Genomic DNA, 16,788 nt, shown 5'->3' on the forward strand with positions numbered 1-16,788 from the left:
GGCGTCCTCGGTGCCCAGCTCCGTACCACCAGCTCTCTCAGTGACAACACCAATATAAACGTGTACTCCCTGCCCCAGAACTCCGCAGCTGCTCACCAGGTTGCAAGGCCACGCAACCAGCCAGAGAAGTGCGGGGAGGAAGAGGAAGTAATGATGCTGGAGGAGGGCAGTAGGTGCATGCTCAGGTACGAAGCAGGGAGAGGCCATGGTGAGGGACATCCACGTCATATTTGCCTGGACAGGCAGGAAAACAGGAGTCTGGGCTGCACCGAGTCATATGTGCCTGGACAGGCAGGAAAACAGGAGTCTGGGCTGCACCGAGTCATATGTGCCTGGACAGGCAGGAAAACAGGAGTCTGGGCTGCACCGAGTCATATGTGCCTGGACAGGCAGGAAAACAGGAGTCTGGGCTGCACCGAGTCATATGTGCCTGGACAGGCAGGAAAACAGGAGTCTGGGCTGCACCGAGTCATATGTGCCTGGACAGGCAGGAAAACAGGAGTCTGGGCTGCACCGAGTCATATGTGCCTGGACAGATAAGAAAAAACACCGTGTGCACAGCTATATTGTGGTGCATAGACTAGGTTCCCAAACCGTCAGTATACATAAAAAGAATTCTAGCACTCAACTTCAGTAGACGTGAACAACGTTTTATTTGTAGCACTCGAAACGTTTCAGTCCTATCTGGACTTTCATCAGTCACTACAATATCATAAGGAAAAAGTAAATAGTACAGCCAGTACAGAAAAAAATAGTAAAATAAAGTATATACAATAACACAAATATAACTAACATAACAGGTAAACATACAAAGTCTACCAGAAGTTTAAGGTCATGGTATATCGCAACATGGGGAAAACAAATAAATATGCAGTGGAAGACGTCAAATAGCTATATCCAGTATAACAGAACAAGGAGCTGTAGAACGCTGAACCGTGATAAGTAAGAGCAATGTGAACATACCGTGCCAATGTGGGCCCAGGCCTAGATAGAGTGAGTAGATGGGGGCTACAAGCCAAGATCTATTATGAAAAGTAAAAGTAGGCAAACAAAGGAAAGGATGGTAAGTACGGTCCTATAGTAATGAGAGTATAGTGGTATGTATGTGATACTCACATAGAGGAGGAGCTTAATAGGGCACCGATGAGGTACAGACTGTAAAGCAGACAAATAAGGTGGATGCCGTGTCTGGAGGCTATGCCTTTCCCTCCCTCACCGGCACCATACTGGTAAGATTTTCGCCCCTATGCGGTACGGTTTAGCAGCCACTATGCTTGGTTTTTACTATAGTCACTATACATGACTTTATTGTCTCCCCAGCTCTTAGGTACCACCTAGCGGATTATTATCCACCACGAGCACACCTCGCCAAAGGTATCATCCTATACACCTCTTTTAGGGCACCGCTATATCTTAACCTTGGTACTATATACATCTATATCATTCGTCTGCCCCACAGGTTCTACCCTCCTTGTGCCATATTGAGTTCCTCAATTTGTTCCCTCTTTCCCTCACCGGCACTATACTGGTAAGATTTTCGCCCCTATAATGGGCTTTCTCGCAGCCACCATACCTCGTTTTTTACAACGGTCATTACACGTAACTTTACTGTTTCCCCAGCTCTCAGGTGCTATATTCCACCTGGCGGATTTATATCCACCACGAGCATACCTCAACTAAAGGTACTATCCTATACTCGTCCCTAGTGACACCCCTGTATCTTGACCATGTATATAATGTACATCATCCTTATTTGTCTGCTTTACAGTCTGTACCTCATCGGTGCCCTATTAAGCTCCTCCTCTATGTGAGTATCACATACATACCACTATACTCTCATTACTATAGGACCGTACTTACCATCCTTTCCTTTGTTTGCCTACTTTTACTTTTCATAATAGATCTTGGCTTGTAGCCCCCATCTACTCACTCTATCTAGGCCTGGCCCCACGGGCCCACATTGGCACGGTATGTTCACATTGCTCTTACTTATCACGGTTCAGCGTTCTACAGCTCCTTGTTCTGTTATACTGGATATAGCTATTTGACGTCTTCCACTGCATATTTATTTGTTTTCCCCATGTTGCGATATACCATGACCTTAAACTTCTGGTAGACTTTGTATGTTTACCTGTTATGTTAGTTATATTTGTGTTATTGTATATACTTTATTTTACGATTCTTTTCTGTACTGGCTGTACTATTTACTTTTTCCTTATGATATTGTAGTGACTGATGAAAGTCCAGATAGGACTGAAACGTTTCGAGTGCTACAAATAAAACGTTGTTCACGTCTACTGAAGTTGAGTGCTAGACTTCTTTTTATAATATGTGCCTGGACAGGCAGGAAAACAGGAGTCTGGGCTGCACCGAGTCATATGTGCCTGGACAGGCAGGAAAACAGGAGTCTGGGCTGCACCGAGTCATATGTGCCTGGACAGGCAGGAAAACAGGAGTCTGGGCTGCACCGAGTCATACACAGCAGCGCCCCCTTTTGGCATGCACTAAGTAGTACAGGAGAGGGGTCTGGCATACATTCACTCTATTTCTGGAACTTTTTTTGAGAAAATAACACCAAAATCACATTGAGCTCAGTTGTGTTTAAAATAAATATAATCATTATAATTTGTTATAACTAACCACAGTTGGTTACTATGCCCGGGCAACGCCGAGCTCTTCAGCTAGTGTATATAGAGTGTGTGTGTGTGTGTGTGTGTGTATATATACAGTACAGTGTATATATATACACTCACTGGCCACTTTATTAGGTACACCATGCTAGTAACGGGTTGGACCCCCTTTTGCCTTCAGAACTGCCTCAATTCTTCGTGGCATAGATTCAACAAGGTGCTGGAAGCAAGAAACCAATCTGAGATGATTTTAGCTTTATGACATGGCGCATTATCCTGCTGAAAGTAGCCATCAGATGTTGGGTACATTGTGGTCATAAAGGGATGGACATGGTCAGCAACAATACTCAGGTAGGCTGTGGCGTTGCAACGATGCTCAATTGGTACCAAGGGGCCCAAAGAGTGCCAAGAAAATATTCCCCACACCATGACACCACCACCACCAGCCTGAACCGTTGATACAAGGCAGGATGGATCCATGCTTTCATGTTGTTTACGCCAAATTCTGACCCTACCATCCGAATGTCGCAGCAGAAATCGAGACTCATCAGACCAAGCAACGTTTTTCCAATCTTCTACTGTCCAATTTCGATGAGCTTGTGCAAATTGTAGCCTCAGTTTCCTGTTCTTAGCTGAAAGGAGTGGTACCCGGTGTGGTCTTCTGCTGCTGTAGCCCATCTGCCTCAAAGTTCGACGCACTGTGCATTCAGAGATGCTCTTAGGCCTACCTTGGTTGTAACGGGTGGCGATTTGAGTCACTGTTGCCTTTCTATCAGCTCGAACCAGTCTGCCCATTCTCCTCTGACCTCTGGCATCAACAAGGCATTTCCGCCCACAGAACTGCCGCTCACTGGATTTTTTTTCTTTTTCGGACCATTTTCTGTAAACCCTAGAGATGGTTGTGCGTGAAAATCCCAGTAGATCAGCAGTTTCTGAAATACTCAGACCAGCCCTTCTGGCACCAACAACCATGCCACGTTCAAAGGCACTCAAATCACTTTCTTCCCCATACTGATGCTCGGTTTGAACTGCAGGAGATTGTCTTGACCATGTCTACATGCCTAAATGCACTGAGTTGCCGCCATGTGATTGGCTGATTAGAAATTAAGTGTTAACAAGAAGTTGGACAGGTGTACCTAATAAAGTGGCCAGTGAGTGTATATGTGTATGTGTGTGTGTGTGCTTGTGTATATGTAATTAAAAATATATATATTTTAGCTTCTTACTTACTTAGAATCTCACAGCGTTGTGCTCTTTTCATGTGATAACTGCAGCAGATTAGGGCAGATCCGCTGGGTGAGCCGATTGCTCTCTGAGGTCTAGGAAGCATCAAGCGCCCAGCAGTTTTTCTGCATAAGTATTTGTTTTTGCTGCTTGCAGAAAAATCCACATTAGTACTAACAAGTCTGTGATCTTGGCCCTTGTTAAGGGTGCACATCTCCCCCCCCCCCCCCCCCCAACTCCTCCACACACACGCATCCTCTAAGGTGTTAATCCAGTCAGTGGGAACTTTAATGAGCGCACGCTGGATAGCTGGGGATGCAGGAAGTGGGAACCGCTTGACCTCAGCATGGAGTTTAATCTTCTAATTAAATAAAAGCGATGGAGTATTGGGATCTGGCCATGCCTCAGGCTCTCGCTGTGTGCTATGGATCCTCCTGTCACATACAAAGATAATGCCATTTCATCATCATTGCAGTAAGGAAAAATGATCTGAAATAAAGCTGTATGTCCAGACCACTTCTCTGTACATTGGACATATTGTTATCCTGATAGTACTTTATACCATATGTATGTGTAGTTAGTATTTCAGATCTGTCACCAGATTTCGTAATACAAACTGCATAGATGACTAAATTGATCTCCTAGACCCAATGTGGCTGGTTTATTTACTTTGAAATCCATGTCAGGACGGCTGTATAATCGTTTATGAATGTTTAACTCAATCTCTGCCCACCTAGCCTCAGTGTCCCTCCTCCCTGCTGCTACTGCTGAACTCTCACACTGCTCAATACAAGCTGTCAGTCCAGCTTGGAGTGCAGAGACTGAATATACTTGCAGCCATTTCATTCTATTACTAGGCTCCTAAAATGCTCATCCTAATATCCGGATTATACAGGCCTTCTGCCATGGATTTTAAAAGTAAGTGCACCAGTCTCCTCAGATCTGAGAGTTTTATGTCATTGCCCAGGGAAACCTGTAATATAACAGTCCAAAACCCTTTATCAATTTGATTCGGGGGTTGCTGGCATAGTGGAATTGCTGTAGCTCTCCCCATCTGGCTCCTTCGTGGAGGAAACTCTCCGATCACTCTTGTTTATTGTTATGCTGTCCAACAAAGGAAGAGTCAAGTGCTGTGCTCTGCTGTCTCCATCAGCCCCGTGGACTTAGAATGGAGCATTATCATCACACATGACCAACCAACGCTCCAGCCTGATTCCTTCTCAGTGCAATTGTGCAGAACGGAGTGCAGTGCTCAGGACCTGCTTTTTGGAGATCGATGGGGCCCCCAGTGATCAAACATTTATCATCAATCCCGAGAGCAGGTGATAATGGAGATCATTGTCCATTGCAGGAAACCGGCTTACATGCATGTTAGATGTGACAGTGTTATTTTCCCTGGGAACTGCTATACTGGAGACATGAACACTTCCTATAGGGTGTGTTTGCGGTCTGTATTTGTGGTTGTTTGTCTTAGGGCACAAGTAATAAGTTCAAGTTAAAGAGACTCTGTCAACAGGATTTGACTGCCCAAACTTTTTATATGTACACTAGATGGTGGCCCGATTCTAACGCATCGGGTATTCTAGAATCTGTATGTAGTTTATTTATGAAGTTTTCAGAATAATGCAATTTACACACAGGATTCGACCGTCCGGCCGCGACTAATTAGCGAAGCGTGGTTCAAATTGCCACGTAGTATATTGCCCAGCCACATAGTATATAGCACAGACACGTAGTATATAGCACAGACACGTAGTATATTGCCCAGCCACATAATATATTGCACAGCCATGTAGTGTATAGCACAGACACGTAGCATATAGCACAGAGACGTAGCATATAACACTGCCCATGCAGTATATAACACAGGCCACATAGTATATGGCACAGCGATGTAGTATATTGCCCAGCCACGTAATATATACCACAGCCACGTAATATATTGCACAGCCACATAGTATATAGCATAGCCACAAAGTATATAGCAGAGACATAGTATATAACACAGCCCATGCAGTATATAACACAGGCCACGTAGTATATAGCGCAGCGATGTAGTATATAGCACAAACACGTAGTATATTGCCCAGCCACATAATATATTGCACAGCCACGTAGCATATTGCACAGCCACATAATATATAGCAGCCACGTAGTATATAGCACAGAGATATAGTATATAACACTGCCCATGCAGTATATAACCAAGGCCACGTAGTATAGAGCACAGCAATGTAGTATGTTGCCCAGCCACGTAATATATACCACAGCCATGTAGTATATAGCACAGCCCACATAGTATATAGCACAGAGATGTAGTATATTCCACAGCCCATGAAGTATCTAACACAGCCCACGTGGTGTATTGCACAGTCCATGTAGTATATAGCAATGTGGGCACCATATCCCTGTTAAAAAAAAGAATTAAAATAAAAAATAGTTATATACTCACCTTCCCGGCCCCCGGATCCAGGCGATACGTTTACCGATGCTCCGGTCCCAAGAGTGCATTGCGGTCTCGCGAGATGATGATGTAGCGGTCTCGCGAGACCGATACATCATCATCTCGCGAGACCGCAATGCATGGACCGGTCACCGGAGCGTCGCAGGCCTCGGCTGGATCCGGGGGCCCACGGAAGGTGAGTATATACCGGTAATGATTTTTTATTTTTTTTAAATTATTTTTAACATTAGATCTTTTTACTATTGATGCTGCATAGGCAGCATCAATAGTAAAAAGTTGGTCACACAGAGTTAATAGCAGCGTTAACGGAGTGCGTTACACCGCGGCATAACGCGGTCTGTTAACGCTGCCATTAACCCTTTGTGAGCACTGACTGTGGGGAGTAAGGAGCGGCCATTTTGCCGCCGGACTGTGCCCGTCGCTGATTGGTCGTGGCCGTTTTGCGACAACCAATCAGCGACTTGGGATTTCCGTGACAGACAGAAGGACAGACAGAAAGACGGAAGTGACCCTTAGACAATTGTATAGTAGGTGTAGCTCTTTCAAAGAGAAGTCCAGCAATACTTTTACATAGCCAGCCCATTCCTCCATTAATGAGAAATTAGTGTTTGAATTGATGTGCATATGAGGCTGAATATCTATTTGTAGATCTGAAGCATCTGTCACTCTAGCTCTATTTCCCACCAGCACCTTCTCCTCCTGCTTTACTGATGGCTCCTTTGTCTGAAGTCACACAGCATAGAGGCTGTCAGTAAAGCTGGAGGAGACGGCATCTGGGCATGGAGTAGAGCTTGAGTGACAGAGGCTTCAGCTCTACCATAGCTCTTCAGACTCATTTGCATATCAGTTCAAACAAAGTTTTACTGGACTTGTCTTTGAAAGAGCTACATGCACATATAAATAGTTTAGGGTGTTAAATACTGCTGACAAATTCACTTTAAAGGAAGGAAAATGTCCAGTGCAACCTCTTTCATGAAGGCCATGGAGTATCAGGAGAAAAACACAGAGCTTTATTTTTGTGTATAGTTTTAGCCATCCTGTTTATCTAGGCCTCCAGAAGTACAACAGCATTCTCATATAGCATTATTTACTCTGCTGATTCTGCCCCAGTCTACACTGTAAGGGCTTGTTTCCACTTGCGCGAAACACGTCTGTGTCTCGCATGTGGAAACCAAGCTGTGGCGCCGGCACTCCAGAGCGGAGCCTGCGGCCGCATAGGAACACATGGAGCCGCACGCTCCGCTCCAAAGTGCCGGCGCCAGAGCTTGGTTTCCACATGCGAGACACGGACGTGTTTCTCGCAAGTGGAAACAAGCCCTTAAGCTGAAAATTGAGCTGCAAAAAACCAAACATATTAGTGTATTGTGTGTACTACAGAGGACAGTGTGAAAGCTAGAACTTTTATGATAACTTTAATGTCACGACCATGACTGTCAAGATCCCTTAGCCGCGGCCAGCAGTTTGTCACGAAATCCACAGGGATTCCTGACCACTGCCACCAATATGTCACGGATTGGGGTGACTTTAGACCAACAGACGGCTATCACATGTGCAGGGGGCTTATCTTAGTTATCCCTCCACTGCCACAATGTGATAAAAAAAAACCCACACGAGGTTATTGACCTCTTAATTTACAGCAGGGGCTTATTTTAGGTATCCCACTGCTCTTCAATATACCATGAACTGCAGGGATTTGTGTATATCCCGCTTACAGTTCCACTTAACACGTGCAGCTCTCTGGCGCCCCCCTTACCCTCAGGTCAGATTAGGTACTGCACCTAGGGTAGTTAGTCGCCAGAAGGGCTGCCTGCTATGTACTGGCTATTGGGCACGCTGCAGCGACACGAGAACTACTCCCACTCAGGCAGGAACAATAATTATCAATGCCGCAGTCGCTACAACACCCAATGGCCTGCACACGGTAAGCTGCCACCAGCCTCGATTCAACGGGTCCGAAGCTAACCCAACACAGTAGCGTATTTTCCCTTCAAGAGACAGGGTACGTTTTTAGAGCAGGGAGAAAGAACTGGCATTAAATAATATACCCCACAAATGTAGGCAGTGCTTTATCAAAATATTTTACAAAGATGTTACAAATGAGACAATTGCAAATATGTACAAGGTAATTATGAAAATAAAAGGATTAAATGAAGAAAAGATAACACTCACATTTCTCAGATCATTGCATTGCAGGCAACCATACGTCCCAGCTCATTGGACGTGCTCAGGGCTCACAGGAAATAACAAGAAGACTGAGCTGGGGATCCTGCCACAAACTTAAAACCTGCAGCTAGTGACATCACAGAAAGGCTGGCTTATCCAGACCCTCCTCTCTTTACCTTCTGACTAAGTATAAGCTAAATCTTTCTAAGACTTGTAATTCCGCTACTGCACATATCATAGTTGTAACAAACCCAGCATTCATCTCGGGTTAACGTGGGCTTTCTAATGAGATCAAATATGTCCTATTATTTACAGAGCAATCCCTACTTCTTCACCTGATGGAGTTAGACGCCCGTGTTTAGAGTGATGCGTAGATCCACCGATGGAGAATAAGAAGATATATCTACCATTTTCCTATCTTACATCGTCTGCCTAATATCTTACAAAAATGGAACAAAAGACTTCCATGATTCCGGAATCTTCTCTAACAGTTCCAGCTAGAGCAGTTGGGAGGGGGCGAGTAACTTTCTTCAGGGCCTGGAATTTATGGCCCGGCCATAAAACCCCCTTCTGCCTTAGATTCAGAAACTCACAGGGAAGCAAAGAGAACCAGAGAGAGGGGGGGTTTAGCCCCCGCAGGCTAGCAAGAAAACTAACTTATGATATTTCATACCATATCGTGACATTTAACATGTCAAGAAATATAAAAAATGTTAATAAAATATTATGTACATAACACTTTATCTAGTGATACAGTTCCCCTTTAAAGAAACAAATACTTGGATGTAGAGCTAAGGTGTATCTAGGTCAAATTACACCCCTCCTGTTTGCTCCCCATACTTTGTCCACATACTCTCCCTTCTCTCTCCATACTGTGTCAGCATCCATCTCCCCTCGCTCCTCATACTGTGTCGGCTCCCATCCCCCCTTGCTCCCCATACTGTGCCTGCACCCATCCTCCCTCGCTCCCCATATTGTGTCCGCTTACATTCCCCCACCTTCTCTCCCCATACTGTATATTCAAATTTCTTACCCCTTCTCCTAATTACAACAATTTTCAGCTCCATTGGAGCACTTACCACACCAAACTTCTGCCTTCTACCAAGGAGTGACGTCAGCAGTGTGAACACATGACCTGATCATGCTGCTGTCGTTATCCTGACCCGGAAATGCCCGCGGTCAGGGCTACAATTCTACTCACGCCTGAAAGATGCGCGTACAGTTGATCACTGTGAGCTGGACCACTGCACCTTCTCTGAGCTGGCTGTCAGATTGACAGCCGTCTCAGAGAACGGCCGACTACCACTACAGGGGGCGGCAAAATGCAGCCCCCGGGTAGATGCCTCAGACTGCCACATCAGGGGGCCCAACGGATGCGCACTGCTGGCTGTGCCCAGGGCAAATGCCCTGTTTTCTCTCTCCCCCCTAGATACTCCCCTGATGTAGCGTACAATCTCCTCTGTTCCCTGTCATTCATCTGCTTAGTGAAAAGCTTTATTAATGCATTTCTGTGATTTAGGAACGGTCGGATACAGAACATGTATGTGTTATTACTCCTTTGCCAGATAATGGATATTTCCAGTTGCAGCGCATTCCTTGCTGCTTCTCCTTCACAGTTCTTTCATGGCTCGCTATGCTTGTGATGGCGTCTAGAGTGCAAACCTCCGTGCACAATACGATGGAGCTAGCAGCCAAAGTTCTGCCTTAGATTAGGACATTATTGGATCAAAATTGCATTTAGTTTTGCCTCCAGGTTCCATTTACTTCACATTTCTCTTAGGTTCATTTTGTACAAGGTCTGACAGCACAAGACACATCACAGGAACCCAAATGAGCCGATGATGTTACACAGCAGGACACATGCTGGAGATAAAGTCTTTCTCAGAAACATTTTAAGAGAAAGCTGATTGAAATTGTGTTTACAGCATTGTGGTGTGTGACCACGGATGGAGCGAGCATCAGTCACCCAGGTTAATGCTACAGAAGATGGGTGAGGTCACTGCTCCCTACAGCTCACAATGCGCAATGGCTAGAATAGATGGTTCATGAGGTTGGAGAAAGACACCGGTTCATCAGACATAACATCTATAATCCTGACATGGGAAATATTCAATGGAAATATGCAGTGCATTTTAAGTCTACACACCCTTGTTAAAATGCCAGGTTTTTGTCATGTAAAAATAACCATACCAAAAAGAAGAATTTCTGAACCTTTTTTACCTTTAACTTCACTTATAATCTGTACAATTCATCTGAAAAATAAACTGATATCTTTTTGGATTGAAAAGAAAAATAACTAAAATAATGTGTTTGCATAATTATGCACACCTTTAAACTACCGTAACACTTTGTTGAATTTATGACAGCATTCCGTATTTCGGGTAGGAGTCTTATCAGAATGGCACATCTAGAATTGGATATTTTTGCCCACTCCTCACAGTAGCTCCAATTTGCCCTGTGAACAGCGCCCTCTTCAGGTCACCCACAGATTTTCAGTTTTATAATGGTCTGGCTCAGCCATTCCAAATCTCTGATCTTCCGGTTAAGCCATTTTTTTCCTTGGAGGTACGCTTAGGGTCATTGTTGTGTTGAAAGGTGGAATTCCTCTTCAGCTTTTCAGCAGAGGCCTGAAGGTTTTGATGCAAAATTGACTGATACGAGGAACTGTTCGTAATTCCCTCTATCTTGACTAAAGCTCCAGTTCCAACTGCCCAAAAACATCCCCAAGGTATAATGCTGTCTTAACCATGCTTCACTGTGGGTATGGTGTTCTTTGGTGATGCGCAGTGTTTGCTTTTTAACCAAACATACCTTTTGGAATTATGGCCAAAATTTTCAACCTTGGTCTCATCAGACACACTGTCCCACATTCTTCTGGAAGACCTGATGTAGGTTTTGGCAAAACCTAGCTGGGCTTAGATGTTTTTCTTTAAAAAAAAAAAATGCTTCTGTCTTTCTACTATGTATGTTTCCTAGAGATCTTTTTTGATACAAATTGTATAAAAAATATGTGCATATATAAAATGTCTACAAAGAATAAAAATACAAGTAATAAAAAAGTTCACATGGCAAAAAAATATGAAAACAATCTAAATGGAAAAAAAGATATTGGTAGTCATTAAAGTTTTATAGGGCCATATTTTACAGCCATATAATACCTACAGCTCTGCCATCAAGAGTGATCACATCATAATCGAGTGGAGATCTTAGGACAGGGCTTACTCGGTGCCTTGAAGACTGAGGAGCCTCTGTCAACTTTGGTGGCCTGTAAAAGGGTCCCGAGGCTGTCTGTGCACCAAGATCACAATAAGACACTATTATTTAGTATAATCACATTTTTTTCACATGCATTAGATACTTTCCACCTACCCACCCCCCTCCCCACCCCAAAAAAAACAACCTGTAATGACATGTTTAGTTTCTCCTCTTCTATCGTTTCCTGTTCCTCGGTGATTATTTTGCTTTGTTGCCACCATTTATACTTCTACTTTTTTCATCTAGCCATTCAGGATCCCTGAGTATATACTCAAAATTAGTATACTATTTTAAAGGGAATCTGTCACCAGGTTTTTGCCGTGTGATCTGAGAGCAGTATAATGTAGGGGCAGACAGCTTGATTCCAGCGATGGATCACTTAGTTTACTGGGTGTAGCAGTTGTGATACAGATGTAGCAGAGCTCGGAATGCTGAGCCTTGTATAATCCCGCCCACAGCATTAATTAGCAGCTTTCTGTGTACAATTTGCATAGGCAGAAAGCTGCCAATCAGTGCTGGGGGTGGGGTTACATGCAGTATTTGACTAGGAGGCACTAGACACCTAGTCAGTCATGTAGTGATAATCTCCTGTACATAAACACTGATTTTTATAGAAACAGTAACGCACAACCTAGTAAGTGAATAACAACTTATAAGACTAAACACCATGGTAACTCATAATATGACAAAAATCTGTACCATAGGTGAAAAAGGACCAACAAGACCTATCATCAAGATAAGCACATGACACAAGAGGGAAACGATGAAAAATGGTCACACACAATAAATAGAAATGCTATAACCTTTATTAATACCAAACCACAATATTAAAACCAGGTGAGCGGAGGGAAGGTAGTAAAGCACAGAAAACACTGTTATGAAGTTAACAGGAAGGGTGCCACCAGAGATAACAGTCCTACAGGCTTATACATTATCAGAGTAAACAAATAAGCAAAAATAGGAAACAAATAGTAAAAAACTAAATAAACCAAAATAATAACTTGATCCTACTGCAGTCAGGGATACCAAGCCAAGTACCAACTGTTTCACATATAAGATAGGTGAGTGCAAGAACCGCTATAATGCTATCCTAATTGAAATCCCATACCTATCAAACCGACACAGTAGATATTAGTAAAGCAAGGTACCCACCGCACAGAGGACTGTAGTACTGGAGGCGCGCTTCCACCCCAACAAGGTGGAAGCGCGCCTCCAGTACTACAGTCCTCTGTGCGGTGGGTACCTTGCTTTACTAATATCTACTGTGTCGGTTTGATAGGTATGGGATTTCAATTAGGATAGCATTATAGCGGTTCTTGCACTCACCTATCTTATATGTGAAACAGTTGGTACTTGGCTTGGTATCCCTGACTGCAGTAGGATCAAGTTATTATTTTGGTTTATTTAGTTTTTTACTATTTGTTTCCTATTTTTGCTTATTTGTTTACTCTGATAATGTATAAGCCTGTAGGACTGTTATCTCTGGTGGCACCCTTCCTGTTAACTTCATAACAGTGTTTTCTGTGCTTTACTACCTTCCCTCCGCTCACCTGGTTTTAATATTGTGGTTTGGTATTAATAAAGGTTATAGCATTTCTATTTATTGTGTGTGACCATTTTTCATCGTTTCCCTCTTGTGTCACAACCTAGTAAGTGACACATCACTGGAATCGGGGTCTAAGGCCCTACTGATAACTGATTCCCTTCAATTACCGGGCCCATTCCTGTTAATGGGATTAAGCCTGTGCCTCCGATCTCTAGAACAAGAATGCCGTCCTGTTGTTCTCAGTACGTCCTCGTAGACCAGTGTGTACAATCCAGTTATAAAAGTTGAGTTCAGCACACTCCATTTCTCACATTCACACGTTATTGTCTGCCTGTCCTTACCGGGCTTAACGCAGCAAAGTAGATTACATTTTCCCCAGCAAATTAAATTTGATAACAGCTGGCTTTCATTTTTATTCCCAATTATTCTCATTCACTTTTTAATGTCCCTTTCAATTTCCTTTCCATCTGCAGCTTCGTCACCTCGGCAATGATGAAGTCCACATTGTATGGTCGGAGCACAGCAGAGAGTATCGCAGAGGCATAATACCCACGGAGTTTGGGGACGTGCTACTAGTCATCTACCCCATGAAGAATCACATGTTCAGCATCCAGATTATGAAGAAACCGGAAGTAAGATTCACATCCGCTTCTTTATGTTTTTCCCAATTCCACCATCATTAAAGGCTCACTAATCCTTCCATTGGAAATAATAAAGATTCTCATCACTGGAGAATCGGTACATGACATAGGGACAGGTCAGGAACTACAGAGCATTACTGTCACTCTCTCTCCTGCTTCTGAATGGCTGACAACAGAGAGTAATAAATAAATGCACCCTTGTATCTGTATATATAATATACTGTAGGGATTCACTCTATCAGGTAGGCATTAGGCAGCGTCCACACAGGCAATGTGGTTTTGTCCAAACACGTTCTTTATTGCTTTTATAAAACATCAATGAGTTCAAAACATAACGGCCTCTTCTGGGCACAAAGGCATCACAGCAAATAGCCAGGTCATTCAGCCGGCACATGTCAGTGCAGGCTCACACAAACAGATTTCAGTCCTCTTCCTCTCAGCTTCTGGCTAAGACTGACAACACCAGAGGTCTTTTCTGCCTCCCAGACACAGTAAGGTGATATGTACAATCCATTCTCCTGGAGCAAATTTTACACAACGAAGAGGTACGGTACTAGCAGTCTCCGTATCATCTTCAGCCTGAGCTCCAGCAGCTTCCAGCACAAACAGAAGTGTTCAACTCCAGGAACAATGGCTGCAACTTCCACATGTTCCTCTGTAGCTCCAACACACAGACTGCTTAGCTTTCCTAGGTGAGCCGTACAGTTTCCATTCAGAGAGACCCAGGCTTGTCTCCCTCCCAGCTATCACTCACATTTTACTGATCACTCACCAGCAGCACACCCCAATCTGCTCAACATCCCCAGCAGACTGAGAGCTCCCAGGTGAACACAGGCCCTGGTTCTTAGTCACAGCTAGCCTGGTGCATCTGAGACCTGTAATACTAGGATTTAACCCAGTCTTACCTGACTTTCCTACAATGTGTAGTAAACGTATCCAGGATTCTTATTTATTATTGTTATGTTTGTATGTGTATCAATATACTGTTATTTTTATATGTTATTTTTATTAATATGCTATATTTTATTACGTTTAATATACTATTTTTTATTTTTTTGAATCAATATATTATCTTTTATGTATTTTATTATTTTAATATATTATGAAGGGGGAAATTTATCAAACATGGTGTAAAGTGAAACTGACTCAGTTGCCCTTCTCAACCAATCAGATTCCACTTTTCCACTTTTCATTCTTCACAGACTCTTTGGAAAATGAAAGGTGGAATCTGATTGGTTGCTAAGAGCAGCTGAGTCAGTTTCACAGATCCGGTTTTCACAGATAAATCTCCCCTCAAATCTGTTTTCTTTTCAGATCATTCAGATAACCCATAATGGCAAATAATTTAAATACAGATCACAGAAAATGGATTTTAAGAGTATTGGAAATCTCAAAATGCTGAAACAGTTAGAGCAAATTGGGTTGAAACATTTGGTACTCAAGCCCCAAGGAGACAAACCATTTACCGCATTCCTGACAAATTCAATGCCACTGGCTCAACCCTTAATGCTCCAAAAACTGGTCGACCCAAAACAGCCTGTACAGAAAATAATAAACAACTTGTTGTTGAAACATTTCATTTGTTCAGAGTCCAAAAAAGTCCACCAGAAGAGTCTCTTTAGAATTGGGAATTTCACGAGCTTCCATCATGCGAATCCTGAAATCTGTTGGGTGGAAAGCTTATCGTCCGCGTCTAATTCATGGTTTATTGGAGGATGATCCAGACAGGCGGCTGCAATTTAGTGAGATTATGCTTAAAGGGAACCTGTCACCCCCAAAATCGATGGTGAGCTGCGACCACTGGCATCAGGGGCTTATCTACAGCATTCTGTAATGCTGTAGATAAGCCCCCGATGTATCCTGAAAGATGAGAAAAAGAGGTTAGATTATACTCACCCAGGGGCGGTCCCGCTGCAGTCCGGTACGATGGGTGTCGCGGTCCGGGGCCTCCCATCTTCTTACGATGACGTCCTCTTGTCTTCACGCTGCGGTTGCGGCGCAGGCGTACTTTGTCTGTCCTGTTGAGGGCAGAGCAAAGTACTGCAGTGCGCAGGCGCTGGGCCTCTTTGACCTTTCCCGGCGCCTGCGCACTGCAGTACTTTGCCCTCAACAGGGCAGATAAAGTACACCTGCGCCGGAGCTGCGGCGTGAAGACAAGAAGAGGACGTCATCGTAAGAAGATGGGAGGCCCCGGACCGGACCGCCCCTAGGTGAGTATAATATAACCTCTTTTTCTCATCTTTCAGGATACATCGGGGGCTTATCTACAGCATTACAGAATGCTGTAGATCAGCCCCTGATGCCGGTGGGCTTAGCTTAACTTCCATTTTGGGGGTGACAGGTTCCCTTTAACGAAATTGAAGAAAATCCAGTAATTTTAGATAACATTATGTGGAGTGATTATCTGGCCATATTAACAGACATAATTGGATTTACTGGTATAATGAAATCATGCATGTAACATTAGAGCAACAACTAAATCAGCCTGGTGTCAATGTTTGAGGTGGTATTTCAAGTTTTGGTGTTTTTGGACCATATTTTTTATGGAACAGTCACAGGAGATAAGTATCTCGAAATTCTAATGAATCAAGTTGTTCCCCAGTTACAGCAACAGCCTAATTCAAATGACCTTTATTTCCAACAAGATGGGGCCCCTCCACATTATTCAAGAGTAGTCCGTGAGTATCTTGATGAAACATTTCCTAATAAATGGATTGGCCGAAGAGGCCCACTTGATTGGCCGGCACGTTCACCAGACTTGACCCCAATGGATTTTTTCTTTTGGGGAGTACTCAAGGACAAAGTTTATAGTCGAAAACCAAAAAGTGTCAGTGATTTGAACATTTACATAAGAGATGCATTTCA

General features: G+C 43.5%; 1 protein-coding gene across 4 annotated transcripts in view; it reads left to right on the forward strand.

The window, feature by feature from the left end:
• Window positions 1-16,788, forward strand: part of RALGAPA1 (Ral GTPase activating protein catalytic subunit alpha 1) — a 236,193-nt gene that overhangs the window by 163,636 nt on the left and 55,769 nt on the right. For all 4 annotated transcript variants that reach the window (XM_077262721.1, XM_077262692.1, XM_077262701.1 and 1 more), the window contains one exon: window positions 13,756-13,914. In XM_077262721.1, the coding sequence (XP_077118836.1) occupies window positions 13,756-13,914 (159 nt within the window). The remainder of the gene's footprint in view (window positions 1-13,755; window positions 13,915-16,788) is intronic.

Source organism: Ranitomeya variabilis, chromosome 1, assembly GCF_051348905.1.
Source record: "Ranitomeya variabilis isolate aRanVar5 chromosome 1, aRanVar5.hap1, whole genome shotgun sequence".
In the NCBI taxonomy this organism is placed as follows: Eukaryota; Metazoa; Chordata; class Amphibia; order Anura; family Dendrobatidae; genus Ranitomeya; species Ranitomeya variabilis.